The 22,525-nt window shown below is 39.4% G+C and overlaps 1 protein-coding gene across 8 annotated transcripts in view; it reads right to left on the minus strand.

Annotated features, from left to right (window-relative positions):
• Positions 1-22,525, minus strand: part of LOC141509817 (uncharacterized) — a 46,031-nt gene that overhangs the window by 2,355 nt on the left and 21,151 nt on the right. The window contains exons 1-4 of one of the 8 annotated variants that reach the window (XM_074219625.1): positions 14,830-14,886; positions 13,253-13,292; positions 11,207-11,333; positions 10,552-10,650 (exon numbers count right to left, since the gene is read on the minus strand). In XM_074219625.1, coding sequence (XP_074075726.1) covers positions 10,552-10,650; positions 11,207-11,240 — 133 coding nt within the window. In that variant the 5' untranslated portion in view covers positions 11,241-11,333; positions 13,253-13,292; positions 14,830-14,886. Of the gene's footprint in view, positions 1-10,551; positions 10,651-11,206; positions 11,386-13,252; positions 14,552-14,829; positions 15,060-22,525 lie in introns of those variants that run through there. The other 7 variants (XM_074219621.1, XM_074219619.1, XM_074219622.1 and 4 more) reach the window with 7 other exon arrangements.

Raw genomic sequence — 22,525 nt, forward strand, 5'->3', positions numbered from 1 at the left:
AAGGCCATTCAAGGCCTTGACCTTGCTGCTATATATGTAACACTGAGATGTCAAAGAGAATTTAGTTACTTTCTTAATTCTTAATTCTTAATTCTAAAGCTCCAATTAGTTACTTTCTTAATTCTAAAGCTCCAAAATATATAGCAGTACTTTTTTGTACTACCAAACAACTGAAGGGAAAACATGCCCAGTGATTGGGGGAATGGCTTAAACAACCTGTGGTACAGGAAAGCAATATACACAGTGACTATATCAATGTAAATAGAAAGATATATATATATATATATATAAAATATATAAAAACACACACATGTTATATATGTATTTGAAATGATCAAGTGGTACCAAAGAAAAGATAAGAGACTGCAACTGTCTCCCAGGTTTATAACACTACATATAATGTTGGACTTGGCTCAAACAATAAGAACTTATTAAGCACCTACTACAAGCCAGGCACTAGGCCAGGTGTTGGAGATACAAATAAAATGAAAGAAATAACTCATACTTTAAAAAATCTTATATTCAAAAGGAAGAGATAAATACACATAAAATATATGCAATATAAATATAAAAGTGTACAAAGTGGCTAACATAAGTTAGTTTGAGAGACAGTCCATTGGAAAATGGAGCCAAGATGGTGGAGGAATTCACCCAGTTCTCCCCCAAACCACTCCAAATACTTTTAAATAATGACTAACCAAATTCTAGAGTGGCAGAACCTCACACAAGGGCTGCCGAGTAAAACAATTTTCCAGTCAAAGGCAACTTGAAAGATCTGGGGGAAGGGACTGTTGCACAGGGGTGAGAAAGGAATGAAGAGCAGTGCAGGCTGCACAGGAGTGAAGCAGCCCCAGTCACTAAGAAACAGGAGGCCAGGTAACTGGGTCAGTGGCAGCAGTGGCAGTTTCCAGACCTCTCAGCCCAGAGATTGTCAAGAACAACTTGGAAGGTGATCAGGAAAAGTTTACTACACCAGGGTGTTACTGGTGTTTACTACACCAGTCTAGCGCAAGCCAGAAACAGAGAACCAACCTCAGCGGACCAGGAGCAGGCCTTGGGAGCCACTGAATCAGCAGTGGAAGATGCTTTTGGAGTTCTCATTCCACAGATGGTAGGGGAGACAGAAGGAAATTACAGGGGTCTTTTTTCATTTACTGAGGCAGGACTCTGCTGCTTTGCCCATACAGTGATCTGCCTCACAATGCCAGGAAGAAGAGGAGCAATAATAGAACAGAACTTGCTGCCACAAGGGAGTAGGGTACTCTCCTCACCGTTTCAAGGCAGAAAGGAGTGCTTGTGATCACTCACAGACCAGAGCATAGGTCAGCAGAGTGGTACCAACCTGTCTTTAAATCACAAGACCTTGCAAGAATTTAAAACTTTCAGGTCTCTAGAATTATCTCTGAAAACAGCTGCAAAACCCTCAAAAGTTTGAGACAATGCATCCTCCACCCTGGAAGCAGAGCCCCACCTTAACAAAGAGTTAAAATCAAATCATAAGCTGGGGAAATGAGCAAACAGAAGAAAAAAAAAATCTGACTACAGACAGTTACTATGGAAATAAGGAAGTCAAAATCCATACTCAGAAGAAGATAACAAAGTCATAGCTTCTATATCCAAAGCCTCCAAGAAAAATATGAATGATTTCAAGCCATGGAAGAGCTCAAGACTTTTACCGTCAATTTAGGAAAAAAACCATTATCTTATTATATAATTTTGCTATCTCTTATACCTTTTATTTCTTCCTTAAGAATATGATTTATCTCTCATCACATTCAACTAAGATCAATGTATAACATGGAACCAATGTAAAGACTAACAGAATGCCTTCTGTGGCGGGTGGGGGAAAGGAAGCAAGAATGGGGGAAATACTGTAAAACTCAAAATAAATAAAATCTTTCTAAATTGCTTTTTAAAAAAGGATTTTGAAAATCAAATAAAGGAGGTAAAGGAAAAATTGGGAAGAGAAATAAAAGTAAGGAAAATCATGAATACCAAGTCAGCAAGCAGCTTAGTGAAAGAGACACACACAAAAATACTGAAGAACATCTTAAAAACCAGACTGGACTAAACTGGAAAAAAAGGATGAAAAGAAGAATACTTTCAAAAGCAGAATTGGCCAAATGGAAAAGGAGATACCAAAGCTCACTGAAATATATAATTCCTTAAAATATAGAACTGAGCAAAAGGAAGGTGATAACTATAAGAAATCAAGAAAAAAGAAAAAAAGAAAAAGAATGAAAAACTGGAAGAAAATAAGAAATATCTCAGTGAAAAAACAACTGATCTGAAAATAGACCCATGAGAGATAATTTAAAAATGATTGGACTACTCGAAAGCCATGATCACAAAAAATGTCTAGAATCCACTTTCATGTAATTATCATGGAAAATTGCCCTGTAGAGACTAAAACAGAAATTAAAAGAATTCATCAGCCATCTCCTGAAAGAGATAACATTTTTAAAAGTATACTTCAGTCTTAGGGAATGGATAGTATCCTTTATCCTATGTCCTAAGATAAAAACTGCCAGGAATGTTATAGCCAAATTTCAAAGCTATCAGGTTAAGGAGAAAAAAATTCCAAGCAGTCAGAAAAAAGTAATTCAATTATGGAAGCACAGTTAGCATAAGATTTAGTAGCTTCCACATTAAGGGATCATAGGGCTTGGAATGATATTCCAGAAGGCAAAAAAGAATTTGGATTACAACCAAGAATCAGCTACCCAGCAAAACTGAAATACTCATTTAGGAGGAAAAGATGGACATTCAATGAAATAGGGGACTTTCAATCTTTCCTTATGAAAACACCAGAACTGAATAGAAAATTTGATCTTTAAATATGAGACTCAAGTAAAGCAAAAAAAGGTAAATAGGAGGACAAATCATCAGGGGTTTAATGATGTTAAACTGCTTCTATTCCTTCATGGGAAGATAATACTGAAAACTCATATGGGCTTTCTCATTCATTAGAACATTTAGAAGGAACATATATAGACAAGGCACAGGTGGAAATTCAATTTGAAGGGATAATATATTTTAAAAATGGAGTTAAGGGGTGAGAAGAATGTACTGGAAAAGGTGACATAGAATAGGTTAAATTACTTCATAAAAAAGAGGTAGGAAAAAGCTTTTGCAGTGGAATGGGAGATAGGGGAGTTGAGAGAGACTGAGTGAGCCTTTCATCAAAATTGGCTCAGAGAGGGAATAACATACATACTCAATTGGGTACAGAAATCTATCTTACCCTAGAGGAAAGTGGGAGAGAAAGGCATGGGGAAAAAAGGGGGTAGGGGTAAGGGAGTGAGAGAAGAGAATGGAATTTGTGAGAAGGGGTAGTCAGATGCAACATACTTTTTAGAGGGACAGGATGAAAGGGGAGAAAGAAGAAATGGGTGTGATGAATAAGATGTAGGGAAGTAAGAACCATTCCCCAAATGATAAATGGTCAAAAGATATGAATAGTTTTCAGATAAAATCATCAATGCTATCTATGGCCATATTAAAAAAAAATCTTAACTCAGTATTGACTGGAGAAAAGAAAATTAGGAAAATTTGGATAAAGTACCCTAGACCTATTGGATTGGCTAACAGGACAGAAAGAGAAAATGACATTTTGGAGGGGAAGTAGGGAAAATGAGACATTAATGCACTGTTGTAGCAGTTGTGAATGATTCAATCATTCTGTAGAGCAATGTAGAGTATGCCCAATGGGCCTACTCTTTGACCTAGCAATGCCATGACCAGGTCTATATTCCCGAAGAGATGAGAAACAGGAAGGAAAAGGAACTATCTGTATAAGACTATTTACAGCAGCTCTTTTTTTTGAGGGGATATCCATCAGTTGGGAATTGACTGAAAAATTGTGGTATATGATGATGATGATGGAATGTTGCTATTCTGTTATAAGAAATGGTGAACAGGGGGTGGCTAGGTGGCGCAGTGGATAGAGCAGTGGCCTTTGGAGTCAGGAGTACCTGAGTTCAAATCCCCTCAGACACTTAATAACTGCCTAGCCATGTGGTCTTGGGCACAGTGCTTAACCCCATTGCCTTGCAAAAACTTAAAAAAAAAAAAATGGTGAACAGGATGCTCTAGTAAAACCTAGAAAGACTGACATTGGGAAACGTATTATATACAAGACAACAGCAACCCTATAAGATGCTAGCTGTCAGTGACTTAACTTCTCCCAGCAAAATTGTGACCCAAGAAGCTCTGAAGGCATAGGATAAAGAATACTATCCATTCCCAAAGATTGAAGTATACTTTTTTTTAAACTTTATTTTTCTTGAAGTTTCTCTTTTTTTGGGGGGGGGTGCTATGTTTACTTTCACAACATGACTATTATGGTAATGTTTTCCATAACTACACATTTGAACCTATATCAAATAACTAAGGAGTTTGGCTAAGAAAAGGTAGAAAAAATGGAGGACAGTCACTTGATAGGATGATAGAAAAGTTTTTTCAAGTGCAGGTGCAGAGCAGTTCAACTCTGCAAAAGAAAGTGGAAGACAATGTCAACTGGTTTTGAGATGAAGAAATTTGGAGAATAGGGAGCTCACATCAATTGACTTAAATTTTTTCAGTGAGTTAAAGTTAAGGTCCTCAGCGGAGTAAGACAAAAGAAAAGAAAGTTTAGAATAGTTTTAGTGGAGAATCAAATAGGGATCAAATACAGCTGAATAAAAAGACTGCCCTGCTGCAAAAAAGCTCAAGATAAAACATGATTGGATAATGTCACCAGTTAACATGATGATGAGACCTTCTGCAACTCATTCAGCAGCTCTAATGTTCTAGTTAGCTTTGCTGAATTGAAAAAATGTGCAAATAAAGAGTAAAATTTAATGAAGATGAATGTATTGCATTGGATTTAGGTTTAAAATAGCAACTGTATCATTATAGGGTAAGTCTTTATTTGAGAGTAAATCATGTTTGAAATCTCTTTTAGTTCACAATAAGTTCAACAGTCTGTGGTGGGCAAGAAAAAAATCCAAATCAATTTTTAAAATAGGGATTGGTCTTGAGATTTTATTAGTATAGACTACTCCCCCTCCAGGAACTTCCTATGCTAAAGATCTGAACCTTCAATAAAGCTTACAGTCTTAAGAGTTTCCTCCAGCACTGAGAGGTTACAATGACTTACCCAAGAGCACAAGACTAGACTCCAGGTCTTCCTAGCTCTGAGACTAGCTCTCTATCAACTATTCTGCACTGCTTCAAAATCTCAGTCTTTCAGGCTATCTGAATCTTAGCTTGAAATAATGGAGATATATATATATATACATATATACATATATATGTACATATATACACACACATACATACATATATACACTGAGTGAACAGCTGACTAACTATAGTCTACATTAGTCAGACCACACACATTTGGAATTATCTACAGTTCTGTTATGCCCTATGCCTTTTAAACATGGTATGGACAAACTAAAATGTGTCCATAAAAATGCTAGTGAAATATGGATTAATCTAGAAACTTTCTTGTGTAGATTTGTTTCACCTTTATTCTATATGTTGTTTTATCTTGAGTTAGAAACATTTTTATGAGAAATGAATCAAACAACTGGGAAGGTTTAAATTTCAGAATCTATTTTTTCATCTACCTGAAATGCTAACTTGTTAAAAGTGATATCAGCGGGCAGCTAGGTGGCGTAGTAGATAAAGCACCAGCCCTGGAGTCAGGAGTACCTGGGTTCAAATCCGGTCTCAGACACTTAATAATTACCTAGCTGTGTGGCCTTGGGCAAGCCACTTAATTCCATTGCCTTGCAAAAACTTAAAAAAAAAAGTGATATCAGAATTATTGTTAGTTCTATAAAGCAAAACTAGGATCACTCAATGCCTAAAATCTATATAGAAGAAATACTGACTCAAATATCAATCAATGTGTTCTTATTTTAACAGTTGTTTAGAATTCATGACTATTGCCAGGATACAAGGTAAAGCAGAACTCTGGTGAAACACCAAACACCAATGGAACTCATGATAGAGGGACTAAGGGAAGGATGGCAAAAAAGTGGGTAGGAACAATAGGTAATAGAAACAAATCAATAACTAATGTATATATAATAAAAACAAAATCATTTTTGGAGGGCACAATTAAGAGGGACCAGGAAAGGAGTCACATATGAAGCAATTAGTATTTGAGCTGAGACTTGAAGAAAGGCAACTAGATAGCCCCATCATGCTCAGAGTGCAGGGCCTGGAGTCAGAAAGATTAATCTTCCCAAGTTCAAATCTGGTCTCAGACACTTACTGTCTGAGAGACCCTGAGCAAGTCACTTTACCCTGTTTGTCTCAGTTTCCTCATCCATAAAATGACATGGCAAATCACTCCAGTATCTTTACCAAGAAAACCCCAAATGGGACACAAAGAGTCAGACAGGAATAAAAATGAATGATTATCAAAGTATTCTCAAAGGTGTAGATTAAGAGGCATTCTCAGACGGGTAAGGGGACAACCTAACAATATCTTTTGTTTTACAGATGAGAGCAGGGAGGAGTGCTAAAATCTAAGTGAATGAAGGATGACAAAGAAAAGTCTCCAGATTCCTAGGGCTGTTGTTCTTTGTCCTCCAAAACTAATTCTGGAGACCAAAATCAAAAGCTTTAACTTCAGTTCTTCCATTGAGTCAGACAGTAATTATCACTCTGAATTAGAGATAACCATGTATTCTCTAAGGCTAAACCACTACTAGGCAAGATCTAAGGTGACTGGGTCCTTAGAATAGTCCAGGCAAGACCAGCTGGATACAGCAACCCATTAACAAAAAAAAAAAAAAAAAAAAAAAAAAAAAAAAACCTGTTCTATGTCTCATGTAGTTCCCCTTCCAATTCTATAGTGATAGTAGCAGAGTGATGGGGAAAAAAAAAGCTGTTAAAAATTACTAAATTTTAGACCATTTATACCCTTTGATTTGAATTTGCTTTAAAAATTATCCAGTGACCAAAATGAGTGGACATATTGCTAGAGGAACTAAATCAAATAAGACATTCTTGTGACAAATAAAACAAAAAAAAAATAAAGAAATTAGAGTGAAATGGAAGATGGCCTCCAGGTACTCCTTGGAGAAGCAAAGAAAGAAAAGAGTGGATTTTATCCTATGTTTAATTATATGCCCGATGGTGCAGTGGATAGAGCACTGGCCTTGGAATCAGAAGGGTGGGAGTTCAAATCCAGCCTCTGACACTAACTAGCTATGTGACCTTGAGCAAGTCATATAGTCTTGCATCCAGGGTCATCTCCAGTCCTCCTGATTCATATCTATCCACTGGACCCAGAAGGCTCTGGAGGGGAAACTGAGGCTAGTGACTTAGCACAGTGCCTTCCCAGTCAAATCCAGTTCATGTGTTTTTCATGGTGTATCATCACCTCCCAGACATCATGGTCTTCTTCCACAATAAAGGACTAAACATTAAGCCCAATGACAATCAGAAAAAACTATTTCATAGGATATTCTATCCACCTATAGCAGTACTCATAAATATTTGCAAAAAGACCAAGCATAAAAATAATCAGTTTAAATATCAGGATGAAAAGACAGAGAAATTCCACAAAGAACTGGAAAATTTCCTCAAAATAAAATCACCCTACATTCATTTTAACTTCAATGCAAAAGTGAGACAAGGTAAGGATAGGAAGAACTATATAACAAAATGTGGAAGCTTCATGACTTCATATCATAAGCACTTTCTTAAAGGAAAGCACTGGTAGTGCTAGACATGGCAAGCACCAAATAATAATGCAAAAAATGAAACATATCTTTAACAGACAGGATAATATTTTTATTGATGTGGAAGCTATCCTTGAATTAGCTGTCTGCATTCAATCATATCAGGGCAGCTAAGTGGTATGGTGAATAAAGGACCTGCATTGAACTCAAAAAGACTCCTCTTCCTGAGTCTCAGACACTGACTAGCTGTGAGACCCTGGGCGAGTCACTTCACCCTGTTTGCCTCAGTTCTTTATCTGTAAAATGAGTTGCAGAAGGAAATGGCAAACTGCTCTAATAATCTCTCCCAAGAAATTCCAAACAGTGTATATGAACATGACCTAACAATAACAATCATGGAAACTTAAGGCTAAGATCAGAATTAAATGAAAGACTAATGATGAAAAACATATGGTATGAAATAAAAAACTAAATTTTCAACAATTTAAACAAAAAAATGAAAATTAAAAGTGTGAAATGAGAGACAGCTAGGTGGCGCAGTGGATAGAGCACAGGCCCTGGAGTCAGAAGAACTTGAATTCAAATCCAGCTATGTGAACTTGGGCAAGTCACTTAACCTCATTGCCTTAAATAAAAAAATAATAACAAAAAGGAAGTGAGTTTGGAAACCACTTTAAGGTAACTTCCAACCTTCTTCCATGAAAAGTGTGAAATGAACAGAAATCACAATACTGATTATAATGATTTACAAAGAATAGCTAATGCATTTCAAAAGAGATTGTCAAAGGTATGGAGGAAATCTAAAACCTTACTAATACTGAAAAAAGTTCACTTGCAGAGATCAGTAACTCTTCACCTAAATGCCTTCAGGTTAGCCTCCCTGCTTCAAAGCTCTCCCCCACTCCAGTCTATCTTCTACTCAGCTTTTCAAAGTGATTTAATGTACACATCTGACTAGTGAATCCCCATTGGCTCCACAATTAAATATAAAATCCTGTCTGGTTTTTAAAACCCTTCATTAGGGTAGCTAGGTAGTGCAGTGGATAGAGCACCAGCTCTGGAGGCAGGAGGACCTGTGTGACCTTGGACAAGTCACTTAACCCTAATGTCTTGCAAAAATCCCCCCCAAAAAACAAAACCCTTCATCATCCTCCTATGAATCCAATCTTCTCAAACTCCTTTAAGTACACTGCAATCCAGTGACAGGCTTTCTTGCTATTTTTCACATGTGACACTCCAATTCCCTCCTCTGTCTCTTTTCAAAATCCTGGAATTCTCTCCCTTCTAGACTCCCTTTTCCTGGTTTTCTTCAGATCTCAGATAAAACCCCATTTTAGGGAAGAAGTCCTCCCTAATCCCCTTACTGCTAGTGCCTTCTAAGATTGCTTCTATATGTGCCTGTATTACAAATACAATCGATGTGTATATATATCTTATTTGTGTATATTTGTAGTCTCCCCCTTTAGACTAAATTCACTGAAAAGAGAAATTCTTTTGGCACAGTGCCAGACCCACAGTAGGAACTTTAAAAATTCTTAATTACTCTCCCATTTATATAAAAAGACTTCTTGATCATTAATACATTAGTCAAGGATGTCCTAGATGAGGACAAAAAAACAAGCAGGAATAAGCAAAGTTCAATAACATCACAAGTTTACCATTCAAAAACTGGCTGATATGGAGAATTGAAGATCCCACCCATGCTTACAGCTGATTAGGTAAAAGCATTTGATTGAGCTAAGCAAAAAGTCACCTGGCAGACATTTTCAATAGGGTCTAATTTACATGAAAATCATCCAAGATATCTTAAAAGGTCTAAAGAAAGAAGTGACATTGTTTGAAGGTTCTCTTATCATAAACATCAGGTGACCCATAAAAGAAAGTGGTGTGTTCTCCACCTTGGAGACTAAGGAACATGGAGGGGGTTTCCCTTGTGTACCCCAAGGTTCTCCAGATCTTCTCTGTAATGCTCTTGTGCAGTTCTATTAAGTTTCCAGAACACTCTTAGAACCTCTGTGAGGAGAGGCTGTCCTCTAAAACTGACCTGACCAATTACTCTAAGCAGATGAAGACACAAACTGCCTGAATCACATGGATAGACAGTTTATAGATCTTGTTCATCAGTATATATTTGTTTTGGACAGATAGTACAGAAGAATAAATTGAACCTAGGGTTCACCATGAGGAGAGCAAGTTGAAACTGCCTCTGGGGAAACTGCCAAGCTACATACTTCCCATGAAACATGGAGGTCTATTTTTTTAATCATTCTACCAGTGTCGCTCTATGGCTAGGAAATATAGAATGATGTCAAATGTAAAAATGAGTATCTCACAGAGAGCAGTTCATGATGCATGCCCCCAAATGCATCTAAGTGTCAGATAACCAGGGGATCCAGTTTTGCTCTCTAGTCAAGAGACCCTGCCCCAGTCATTTAACCACCTTTTCAGTTTGGATCTTTAAAGTGGGGGGGGGAGTTTTACTGGGATTAGATCATCCTAAAATACTTTTCCAGCTCTAATATTAAATGGAAAAATCATTTTTTTAAAACTGAAGATGAGGGGTAGCTAGGTGGCACAGTGGATGGAGCACTGGCCCTGGAGTCAGGAGCACCTGAGTTCAAATCCAGCCTCAGACACTTAATAATTGCCTAGCTGTGTGGCCTTAGGCAAGTCACTTAACCCCATTTGCCTTGTGAAAACCTAAAAAAAAAAAACTGAATATGAGTGACTGAGGGAGCTCATGTCATAGACTGCAAAAAACTGGAAGTAATTAATGACAGCAATTGTTTAATAATTCATACATGCTGTCCCCAACTGCTTAGCAAAAGCTTGTAATATTCTGCCTCCTAGATTTTCACTTACTCACCTGGAGAGAAGCTTCTTGGAACTTCTTTCAGCAACATCAACCATAGTGCTTCACCTATTTCTAGCTGGGAAATCATCTCTGGTTTGGAAATTGGAAACCCTGCTCATGGGATAAGAAATGAGAAAGTGCTGGGTAGAAAGGGTCAATTCAAAATTCAATCCTTATCCTTTTATCTTCAGAGAAAGAGATAAGCCTAAGAAGGCCTAGGGGGTGATCACCAATTATCTCTGAAGGACCCCTCTGTATGAGGTCAAGGTAAGTATGGAACAAAATCAAGGAGATATTTCAGCTCAAAAAGAAAATCATTTCACTTGACTTTTTCCATGACTGGTATTGGACTTTGGCTCAAAGGGAGAGTATCTACCTGAGGAAAACAGAGAATGAGAAGGATCAACTTCAGGAGCAGGACAATGATGCTATGGATTTCCACTGTACAAAGAAAGCCATTTCATCTAGGAACAGAAACACTTTGTTTCTAAACTAAAAGGGAATTGGGAATAACTCCACTTTCAAAATATTTGTGAACATGCTGGCAAACAGAGAATAAATTCGGTTTCTTCAGTCTTGCTAGCTGTGATGTATAAGCAAAAATCCCTCACTAGTTTTGTCCTCACAGATGAATTCTGAACCATGGAATTTGGAAAACAGTCCTTACCCAAGAAGATAAAGTTCTGATAGTTCTCCAGCATCACATCCTTGAACAAATCCCTCTGAGCAGGGCCCAGGTGATCCCACTCCTCCTGGGTGAAGTCCACAGTGACATCTTTGAAGGTTATTAACTGCTGAAATACCAAACACATTTCTGCTCACCCAAGGGTGGTTCCTTGCATGGACCTTGAACAAAGACATGGAGTTTACTAGTTGCTTAGGGAGTGTTTCTCACATCATTTAGACTTCAGAATTTTGGCTAAGACAGTCATAAGGACCTGTTACATGTGTATGTAAAAGATTGTAATGTATATGTAGCTTCACCATAACATTCAGACATCAACTTCTGGAGATAAGTAAATAGAGCAAGTATGCTCTTTAACTATCAAGTCACACAATATAATAAACATTTTTATATATGTTAGAACTCACAGAACTTCTAGCAGGACTCACACTCTAGACTTATTTGGAATAACAGTAGCATAGTGATCCTTTTCCAGTAGTAAGCAGGCCTTCCTAATGAGAACTTAACATTGTTACTTTTTTTTCTCTTCATACTGACACAATTTCTTTGAAAATCAACAGGGTGATATGAAAAGATAGGGAGTCTAGTCTTTATCGCTTGACTGTATCAGGTCACAGGGAAGTATGGAACAAAATCAAGGTGTAGCTTGGCTTCCTGGCATGTGTTGCCCTCCCCAGGGGAGGAAATTTTTGTGATGTTGCCTTGGCAGGCTTGCATGTGGCAGGTGACCCTCCCAGTGAATGCTAGAAAAAGCTGTCAGTATTCACTGTCTGTCCTATAACTTCTGAACTTGCCCTGGACACTGTTAACAGTATTTTCTCTGTGGCTGAATCCACTAGCCTCTGCCCTCACTGTTCTTTTTTTTTTTTGGGGGGGGGTTAGGTTTTTTTTGCAAGGCAAATGGGGTTAAGTGGCTTGCCCAAGGCCACACAGCTAGGTCATTATTAAGTGTCTGAGGCCTGATTTGAACCCAGGTACTCCTGACTCCAGGGCCAGTGCTTTATCCACTAAACCACCTAGCTGCCCCAGTGTCCTCACTGTTCTTGACTTCTCTGCAGAGTTGGCGCTCCTGACAGCCCTTTTTTTCCTGGATAGTCATGTTTCCCCATATTTATAAAACATACCTGTTATAGTTCCCTTTCTGCCAACTGGATCAACACTTATCAATTTATTTTCCTACTACTCACCTCAAACATCACCTTTAAAATGATTTTTTGTTATTATGAATGTAACAAACATCAACAAATGGACACTTCCGCCATAAAAAGATCAAAAAAAGAGGACTACAAATATGTATCTCTACCATATGCAGGTTGGCTCTTTCAATATATTTCATGATACATCTAACATTACTCTGCTTGTCTGTGTCCTCTTCAGATCTTTTACATTAAAGTATTACTGATCCCCTTAATGGGTATTATCTTCCTTCCCCCAAAATAACCAGTATTTACTTTGTATTTGTTTTCTATAATCATACTGCCCTGGGCTCCAGCTAGGCCCTGTTGTTATCCCCAACTACACGTAGACAAGTTAAAAATGGCTAATAGATTTAATATGAATTTAACCAGGTGGAAGCAACAAGGATGAAGGAGAGAAACACAAGGTTGTAAACTAGATGGGGATAGGGGCGCACTAAGTGGTGTGGACAGAGCTGGGTCTGGAGTCAAAAAGATTTGCATCTAGTCTTAGACTTATTAGCTGTGATACCTTGTATTCTCTATATAATGTAATAATTAGTAAATAACATAAAGTGCAGAAGAAAAGAAACAGGCCTAAATTGACATTCCACACAAGAAATGTGTCACAAAACAAATCAAAGACTCAATAACCATGTGAATGACAGAGCAACTAGCTGTCAAAATGGACAGCTGGGCAAGTCACTAAATCCTGCTTGCCTCACTTCCTCATCTGTTAAATGAGTTTAAGAAGGAAATGACAAGTCACTTGGGTCAAAAAGAGTCAAATGCAACTGAAATGACTAAATAACAACAACAAAATGTGAAAGACAATGATAAAGAAGCAACTTACCAAATGGGACACAGCTAAAGCTGTTCTCAGAGGGAAAATTCTGATGATATAGATTAAAAAAAAATAAAAAGTGACATGTGAAGAACTAATAACAATTCTGCCTCAGTTTCCTCATATGTAAAATGAGGAATAAGAGCATCTCTATCCATGGGATGTTATAAATATCAAATGAGACTTGAGATGAGAAAATTGTTAGCAAGGTGTGGAGCACATTCCTTCCCTCCCCAAGTGAATTAAGTTATTTTTAGCAAGTTCTGTAAAGGGGTATACTTTACAGAGTTTGATAAAATAACAGCTCACTTGGAATACCAAATTATTAAGGAAGTTGTGGGGGGGGGAGCAAGAATGGAAAATTATTACTTCAATACTATTAAACAATAGTGTTCATTCAAATTATTTGTACTGGTTAAAAACTAGAAAGATCAACAGAACAGCTTCAAAAAGGAATGAAAAAATAACTGACCTAAAGAGGACAGTATTCAAGAAACCATACTGAAAGTTATCTCGGGGAGAAATACCTATTTGACCAGAAGTGCTAAGAAAAACTAAAGCAGTCTGTAGGGAATGAAGTTTAGATCAACATCTTAATTCACATAATGTAAAATATTCAAGTGACACATGACCTGAATATTAATGATCAAAACAAAAAAAAAGGAGAGAATCTGATGACACTTGTTTTATAGTTAAGGTTAAGGAGTGACATCTTAGGCAAACAAAAGCTGGAGAAAATTACAAACAAATTCAACTGTATGATAATAATTGAACTGACAAAATTAAGGAAACTCATCAAATGAGAAAAAAATGCATATAAAATATTTCTAATAAGGGTCTAAAGTAAGTCATGGAAATAAAAACCCAAAAGGTCTTCCCAGAATAAAAAAAGATTAAAAATATATAAGTAGGGGCAGCTAGGTGGCAGTAGATTGCATCTGCCCTGGAGTCCGGGAGTACCGGGGTTCAAATCCTGTCTCAGACACTTCATAACCTAGCTGAGTGGCCTTGGGCAAATCACTTTACCCCATTTGCCTGGCAAACACTAAAAAAAAAAGATTGCTATTGACATTCTGAAGGACAAAAAGTGCATAAAAAAATATGTAAGTAGTCTCAAAAGAAGAATCAAAAACTATTAATAAGCACGTGACAGCATGCTCCAAGTCATCAATAAGATGAATACCCGGAAATAAGCATTTGGGAGCACACTGGGTGTTTTGCGGGGTCAGGCCCCCTCATTTACAGTTGGGGAGACGAGAACTGAGGCGAGGATTCTACAAAGCACTCGGGGAGCCCGGGGAGCCGAGGCCCCGTGTCCCTCGGCGTGGCCGGGGGCGGGGGCTGCGGCAGCCCGGCACCTCGGGGAGCCGAGGCAGGGCCGGCTCAGGCCCCGCGGGCCCCCGCGGGCCTCACGGAGCACAGGGCGGTCTACGCGGGCGGGCGCGTTCCTTCTCCCGGAGGCGAGGCGAGGGGGCAGCGCGCACGCGCAACACGGCCCAGCGGCCTCACGCCCGTCGGACTCGGGCCGGGCCGCGCGGGGGTCGCCTTCATGCGGGGCGCAGCCCACCCCTCGGGGATGCCCTCACCTGGCAGGCCGGGGCTGGCCGCACCCCCGCGGGGAGGCTCCTCAGGGCCGGCTGGCCCTCGGCCGGGGCCCGCGCCCCAAGCGGCCCGGGCCCCTTGGGGCCCTCCGCCCCGGCCCTCCCCGAGCCCGCGCTCGCCGCCATTCCCAGCGGGAGGGCCCGGGGGACCGCGGGGCGGGGCCGGAGCCTCTCCCGAGCTGGGCGCTCCCGGGCCTGGCTGAGCCGGAAGCACCGCGCGGCTTCCGGTCTCAACGCAGCCGCTTCCGGCGCACGCGCCCCGTTCGATGCCGTTATCCAGCCGCGCGGCCTCCTGGGAACTGTAGTTCTGGCCGCCGAGACGTTCTTGCTGTTGGGACTGGAAAAGGGAAGAGGAAGAGGAGGGCGGACCAAAGAGCACCTTCGCGGTCTGGGCCCGAGGTGATGGAGGAGACCCTGGTGGGGCCTCCGCCCGCCCCTCCCGGCGGGCGCGGTGACTCCGGAGCCAGGGCCCTGCGCTTCATTTGTCCGGCTTCCTAGGCCCCGGACCGCTGGGGATGCCTTCCCCTTTGCCTTTGGCCTCCAGGCCTGGAGCCCGGAGCCGGACGGGAGTGCCCTCGCCCACCCTCGCCCACCCTGGTGAGAACCGATGTCATGTGTGTAAACACACACAGAATTCATCCATCCAGGCCGCCTCGGCCAATGGGGGTGACTTTTTCAGCCCATGCCTAGGACATATGTACTCCACTCAAACCCATTTTTTTTACTGAGCATGTGCGAGTATCGGCGGCATTACTAAAATGAAGCCTCCGTTTAGCACAGGAGTCTCTTGGCTCCTTGTCATCAGAACATTAACAAGCAGCTGCAACCTTTCACCTGTATCAAGCCGATCATCTTAATAGCTTTGACTTTCCACCAGACCACGCGGATTCCTGAGGCTCGGCCTTCACTATAGGAGACCCTGACACCAGGGAAGTGATGGCATGACAGGGACAGGCAATTGGATATGAGTGAGGGGGGCTGTGCTAAGTCCAGCCTCACTCTCCTCCAGGGCCATCTGGGTCCAGTGGCCGGGCACCAATTGGGACAACTGGAGATGGCCCTGGATGCCAGGCAGTCAGGGTCAAGTGACTTGCCCAGGGTCACACAGCTAGTAGATACCTAGTGTCTAAAGCAGGAATAGAACTCCCATCCTCATGACTTTAAGGTCAGTGCTCTAGCCACTGCCACCTAGCTACCCTCCTATTCATACTCATTTCCTGGTTTCCTATTTATTTCCTAAGTCCAAAATTGAATACTATGTTCCAGATGCAGCCACATCACTCTTCAAACAAATCTGATTTTCTTCTCATTGGTATTTGTCGAAAGAATTTCATTCTTGAGCATCTCCCATCCCTTCTGTTTATTTCTATATTTCTATGTATGTCTTTCGTACATCTTGCCTATTTCCTTCTTTTGTCTAGATGATCAATAGTATATTGCAATGATGAAATCCCTTTTGTTTTTCCTTCTATTGAACATTTCCCAAATGCTTTTCCAGTCCTTCCACATTCAATATATTTTGACTAGGCAGCTAGATGGTATTGGTAAAGCAAGACTGGAGTCAGGAAGACCTAAGTTCAAATCCATACATTTAGTAATTGCATGACCATAGGCAAATCATAACTATTTTTCTGAATCACTTTCTTCAACTCTAAACCCTAATAACAATTCCATACTACTGCTGTGCAGATCAGATGAAGCCATTATTTACAGAGTGCTTAGCACAGGGTCTAACCCAGAGAAAATACTTAATATTTGGGCTTTTTATGGGGGGGGAGGGTGTTGCAAGGCAGTGGGGTTAAGTGTCTTGCCCAAGGTCACACAGCTGGGTAATTAAGTATCTGAAGTCAAATTTGAACTCAAGGGGCAGCTAGGTGGCACAGTGGATAAAGCACGGGCCCTGGAGTCAGGAGTACCTGGGTTCAAATCTAGTCTAAGACACTTAATAATTACCTAGCTGTGTGGCCTTGGGCAAGCCACTTAACTCCCTTTGCCTTGCAAAAAAAAAAAACTAGAATGGGAACATTTCAAGGCATTTCCAATTTAAATGTGACTAGAAACACAGTGCAAATGACAAACTCAAGTCTACTTTCCATTTCACATAGTTGAGAGCCTATTATGTGCCTCTTCTCAAAGGAGACTGGCACACATGGGTAGTTCTGTGGTATCAAATCTCCCAAAGTTGAGTCCAAAGAAATGATTTTCTTGTATGTGACCATGGGCAATTCACTAAACTTTTCTCTAACTCCCGTTCTCTTTAATATAAATCCTGACGTGTTTTCCAGCTGTAAACCTATTATTCTAAGAAATAAATTCAACCATCTACATAATGAAGAAACAAGAAAAAAATAAAGCAGTCCTCTGCTCAGAGAATTTCTTTTGGGGAAAAGGATGGGGGAGAAGGCAAGATATGTACATAAGGAAAAAAAAACCGAAATCATCCTAGTCATCCCAATACAGAATATGTCTTAAAAAATGTGCGGAAAAAGAAAAAATCCCTATTGAACCTGAGGGGAAAAGTATGAGGTCCAAGTGTGAATTGTTTTGCTTGACTTGTGCTTTTGGGTTTTTTTTAATGGAGAGTTTTAATGAGTAAGGTAATCAGTGAGAGGTAACAGTGTTAAGAAAACAGCATTAAAATAAAATATGAGGTTAGTGAGAAAAAATATTAATTGCCCAGATACACCTTTGTCTGCCAAAAAGGAATACATTCAAGTATGAAAAGTCAGAGGAAGAGGAGACAAGGCAATTAAGGAATCTAGAATTGCTTTGAAGAGGGAATAATATACACACTCAATTGGATATAGTAAGCTATCTTACCCTAAAGGAAAGTAGGTGGGGAAGGGGATCAGAAAAGGGAGGGAAGGTCTTAGAAGGGAGTGTAGATTTGGAGGAAGGGGTAAACAGAAGCAAAACACTTTTGAAGTGGGGCAGGATGAGAGGAGAGAGATAATAGACTAAGTGAGGAGAAATAAGATGAATGAAAATACAGTTAGCCATTCTAGCTGTAAAATAAAGTTTAAATCATTTCTCTAATACTTCATTTTTCAAACAGAGAGCTGGGTAAAATTTATAAAAATAAAAACCATCCTCCAATTAATAAATGACCAAAAGATATGACTAATTTTCAGATGAAATAAAGTTATGTATAACCAAATGAAAAAAATGCTCTCACTACTGATTGGAGAAATGCAAATTAAAATAGTTCTGAGATATTACCTCATACTTATTAGATTGGCTAAATGAAAAAGAAAAAGGAAAATTACAAATTTTGGAAGGGATGTAGGAAAAATGAGACCATTAATGCACTGCTGATAGAACTGTGAATTGATTCAACCTTTTGTAGATGAATTTGGAACTGTGCCCTAAAGGGCTATAAAACCGTGAAAATCCTTTGACCTAGCAATAATAGCTCTTCTAGGTTTGTATCCCAAAAGAGATAAAAAAAAAAGCAAATTTATATACTTCTAGCAACTCTTTTCTGATGGCAAAAAACTGTAAATTGAGGGGAAACCTATTGGGAAATTGCTGAACAAATTATGTGATTATGACAGAATACTGTTCTGCTATAAGAGCAAGATGCAAAAATCTGAAAAGATTTATATGAGCTGATAAAGTGAAATGTATACAAAGTAATAGCAATATTGTAAGCTGATCAGCTGTGATAACAGTAATCCAAGATAACTGAAGGATTTATGATGAAAAATGCTGTCCATGGTGTCTGAAAGCATACTGAAGCATACCTTTTTTGCTCTATATTTTTTTTTTAGGTTTTTGCAAGGCAAATGGGGTGAAGTGGCTTGCCCAAGGCCACACAGCTAGGTAATTATTAAGTGTCTGAGACTGGATTTGAACCCAGGTACTCCTGACTCCAAGGCCAGTGCTTTATCCACCTAGCTGCCCCTGCTCTATATTTCTTAAGGGTTTGTTTGTGTTTATATTTTCATTTACAACAAGAATACTATTATGGAAATATTTTGCATGACCACCCATGATAACCTATATCATACTGTTTCCCTTTTCAATGGGGGTAGGGAGTGGAATAAAAGGAGAAAATTTAGATCATAATGTGTTTTAAAGTTGGTTTTGCATGTAATTGGGGAAAAATAAAATACTAAATTAAAAAAAGAAATTTAGGAAGCTTTTCCAATAATTCCAAAGGCTTGAGCAGTTAGAAGAGGCTTCTACTAAAGTCTACTCTGGCAGAGCTTAGAGAGGGTTTTTTAGGTCTTGAATATCTAGCAGATATACTTACTTTTGCTCATCCTCACCCTGAATAGGCAGTCCTTTGAAAAGGGGGCAGCTAGGTGGTTCAATGCATAGAGCACCAACCCTAGAGTCCAGAGGACCTGACTTCAAATTTGACCTCAGACACTTAATAATAACCTAGCTGTCTGACCTTGGGCAAATCACTTTAACCCCATTGCCTTGAAAAGAAAAAAAAAAGGAAAATGAATGGGCCCTCAGAGGCATGATTCATAGGAGAGACTGTCTATTCAAGGTGAGACCAAGTAGAAGTAGCTTCAACATAGTATCTTCCCTAGGTTTACAAAGCAATATACCTTGTTGGCAAGGCAAAGACCTCTTTAACCCCATTTTACAAATAAAAGAGCAGTGTTTCAGGAGAGGAGGGGAATTCTGGACCTGTCCATAATCATAACTAATGACAGAATTACAAATCCTGGTTCACAATTTATTCATTACCTTGTAAAGATACTCTTTCATAACCCTATCAGCATGGGATAACTTCACTCATACTTGGAGGTGCATGTTTTTCACCTTTTATCTTCCCAGTCTGACTACAACTTGCAGGGACTCACTGGGGGAGGGAGTCTCTAAGCATTTCCTTTCCACTACACAACCTTACCCCCACCCCACTTGTGTAAAACTTTGTTTTCTACTCATCATTTCCAGATCATGAATCCACAACCTTTGCTCAACAGCATGCCATCCTCAATATTCCCTTATATCAAAATTGACTTCAAACTAGTTTCCTTATATTCATTTCCAGTGAATAGCACTTGCCATTCACAATAAAACACAATGTTATTCACATTTATTAAATCCCTACTATGAGCAAAGTACCATACTTGCCTTATCATAAATAAGTTTAAAGTTGAAATTCCCTCTTGTAAACAAGGAAGGAACCTACCTAGAGGAGGATCATAACCTATAGCAAAATGGAAAACTGAGGAGGAAAAGAACATTAATTACTCATTCTAATTCCTTCAGCTCCCAAATCTCTGCCATTATCTACTACATACCTAGCCACTTCTCTCTTTCAAAATGTCCTCAGTATTTGGTTCACAGTTTTCTTATTTTTCATCATTGCTCATCTCGCCATCTATCTAAAAGTTCTTAAGGGCAGCTAGGAGACCAACCTTGGAGTCAGGATAGGGGTTTGAATCTGGCTTCAGACAGGATAATTACTAGCTATGTGACCTTAGGCAAGTCACTTCACCCTTATTGCCTCATACCCATGGACATCTCTGGTTGCCCTGATCCATATCTGGCCACTGGCCCCAGATGGTTCTGGAGGAGAAAGTGAGGGTGGTGTTTAACACATTCCCCCTCACTCAAATCCAATTCATGTGCTTATCATGGCATCACCTCCCTGATGCCATGATCTTCAAGAATAAAGGACAAGGGGCAGCTAGGTGGCACAGTGGATATAGCACTGACCCTGGAGTTAGAAGGACCTGAGTTCAAATCCAGCCTCAGACAGTTAATAATTAACCTAGTTGTGTGACCTTGGGCAAGTCCCTTAACCCCATTGCCTTGCAAAATCTACCAAAAAAGGAAAAAAAAAAGAATAAAGGACAAACAGGGGCAGTTATGTACAGTGGATAGAGTACTAATCCTGGAGTCTGGAGGACCTGAGTTCAAATTTGACCTCAGATACTTAACTGTGTGACCTTGGGCAAGTCACTTAACCTCATTGTCTTGCAAAAGACAAACAAATTAAATAATTAAATAAAACACAGATAAATTCATCCAAAGCTCTTAACATCCCTTACTTTTACTCTGCAACTGGTCATGACCACCAGGATCTGCTTTCCCACCTCAACTGGTAATTCCAATTCCCAATGATAACTGCTTTCTTCCACATACTACTACAATATCTACTAAAAATGTTCTGTATGTAACCCTTCTGATTCTTTTTAAAAAAATTAATTTATTTTATTTAAGGCAATGGGATTAAATGATTTGCCCAAAAGGATCCCTTCTGATTCTTGCAGTCATTTAACCCCTCTCAAAATATCTGCCCCTCACAGATGTATTTGACTTACTTTCCAGATTGGCTTTTAGTTAAGCTTCTTTTGATGTTGCCTTAGTAAAATCCTGGCCCTATGAAAAATTCAGTTTAATATAAAACTCTCATGTCCCTTTAGTTTACACATCTGAATATCTTGCAATTACAATAAATAGATAGCATAAAACAGATCTGACTAGCTACAAATTCTTGCTGGCAAACTTCTTATTTTCACTTACAAAGACTACATTAAAATCATGCATTAAATTCCGAGAATACTCCCAATCCTAGCACTTGACTCCACAAACTTGTCATGCCATTTATACCCCTCAATCCAATTCTTCCAAGGAATATTCCATAGCATGAGCTTCTTGAAAGTCCTAAATGAGGGCCCTCAATTTAAAGAGAACAAGGGAGGCAAGTGGAATGTAAAGCTGTTTATTGAAGGAAGGAATGATGGGCTGGGTCAGAACAGACTCCAGCAATGGATAGCCACTTTTTATAGGGTACATGATATAGGAAGCAGGGTGTTATGGTTTCTGTAGGGATTAGAGTTGCTTGGGATCTCAGGGTGAGATTGGCCGTTGTTTGGAGTTTCCATGGAAGTTAGGATTCCTTTTCTCAAGAAAGGATACTCAGTAGGACTCTACTGGGCAAGTGAAGAATTCAGGCCTGGATCCAACACTTCTTTTCTTTGCCATCTAATTTCCAATTAATTAACTCAAAATATAACTTTTTGTTGAATTTGGAAGAGAAAGGCATTTAATCCTATCAATTTCCACAGATATTCAGGTTTTCATCTCAACATTTCTAATCTTTAAAATGTGCTTTTTCTCATTTACTTCTGGAAATTATTTGTCTTTCCTCTTCCCAGAGCAAAGTTCCCTTCTTTGCCGAGTTAGAAATATAGAGTTTCTTATTTATAACCCTTCAAATTTGTGGTGATTTGACAATTTAGCTGCAAAAATCATCTGCCTTTGGGCCAGCATAATTTCTTCAGAGATTACCATGTATATTATGACATGTTTCAAAAGACTCCAGTTTGGGGCTCACAGTTATGTTAGGGGTGATTTTGTCCAACACTATTGCTACTTCTGCATATCCTCTCCATTTGCATTGTCCAGGGAAGAAAATGGAGGCAACAATAAGGTGAAGTGACTTGTGGTTAGTCATCTTGATATCAGTAATAAAGATGAGATTAAATTCTAGGTCCTCCAACCCCAAATCCTAGTCTCCCTCAATGCTGGTAAAATTTCCATTCTTCCCTGATTATATTTTGTATGTATACAGTTGTTTCTATGATTCCTTCACTGTTAGAATAGAAGACTGGGCCTGCTTGAAACAATTTTTTGTAATCCTAGAGTTTAGTACAGAATTTAAGACTTAATTTACACCACATTGTCTCTGAACAAAGTCCTTGTTCATCTG

Source organism: Macrotis lagotis, chromosome 1, assembly GCF_037893015.1.
Source record: "Macrotis lagotis isolate mMagLag1 chromosome 1, bilby.v1.9.chrom.fasta, whole genome shotgun sequence".
NCBI lineage: Eukaryota > Metazoa > Chordata > Mammalia > Peramelemorphia > Peramelidae > Macrotis > Macrotis lagotis.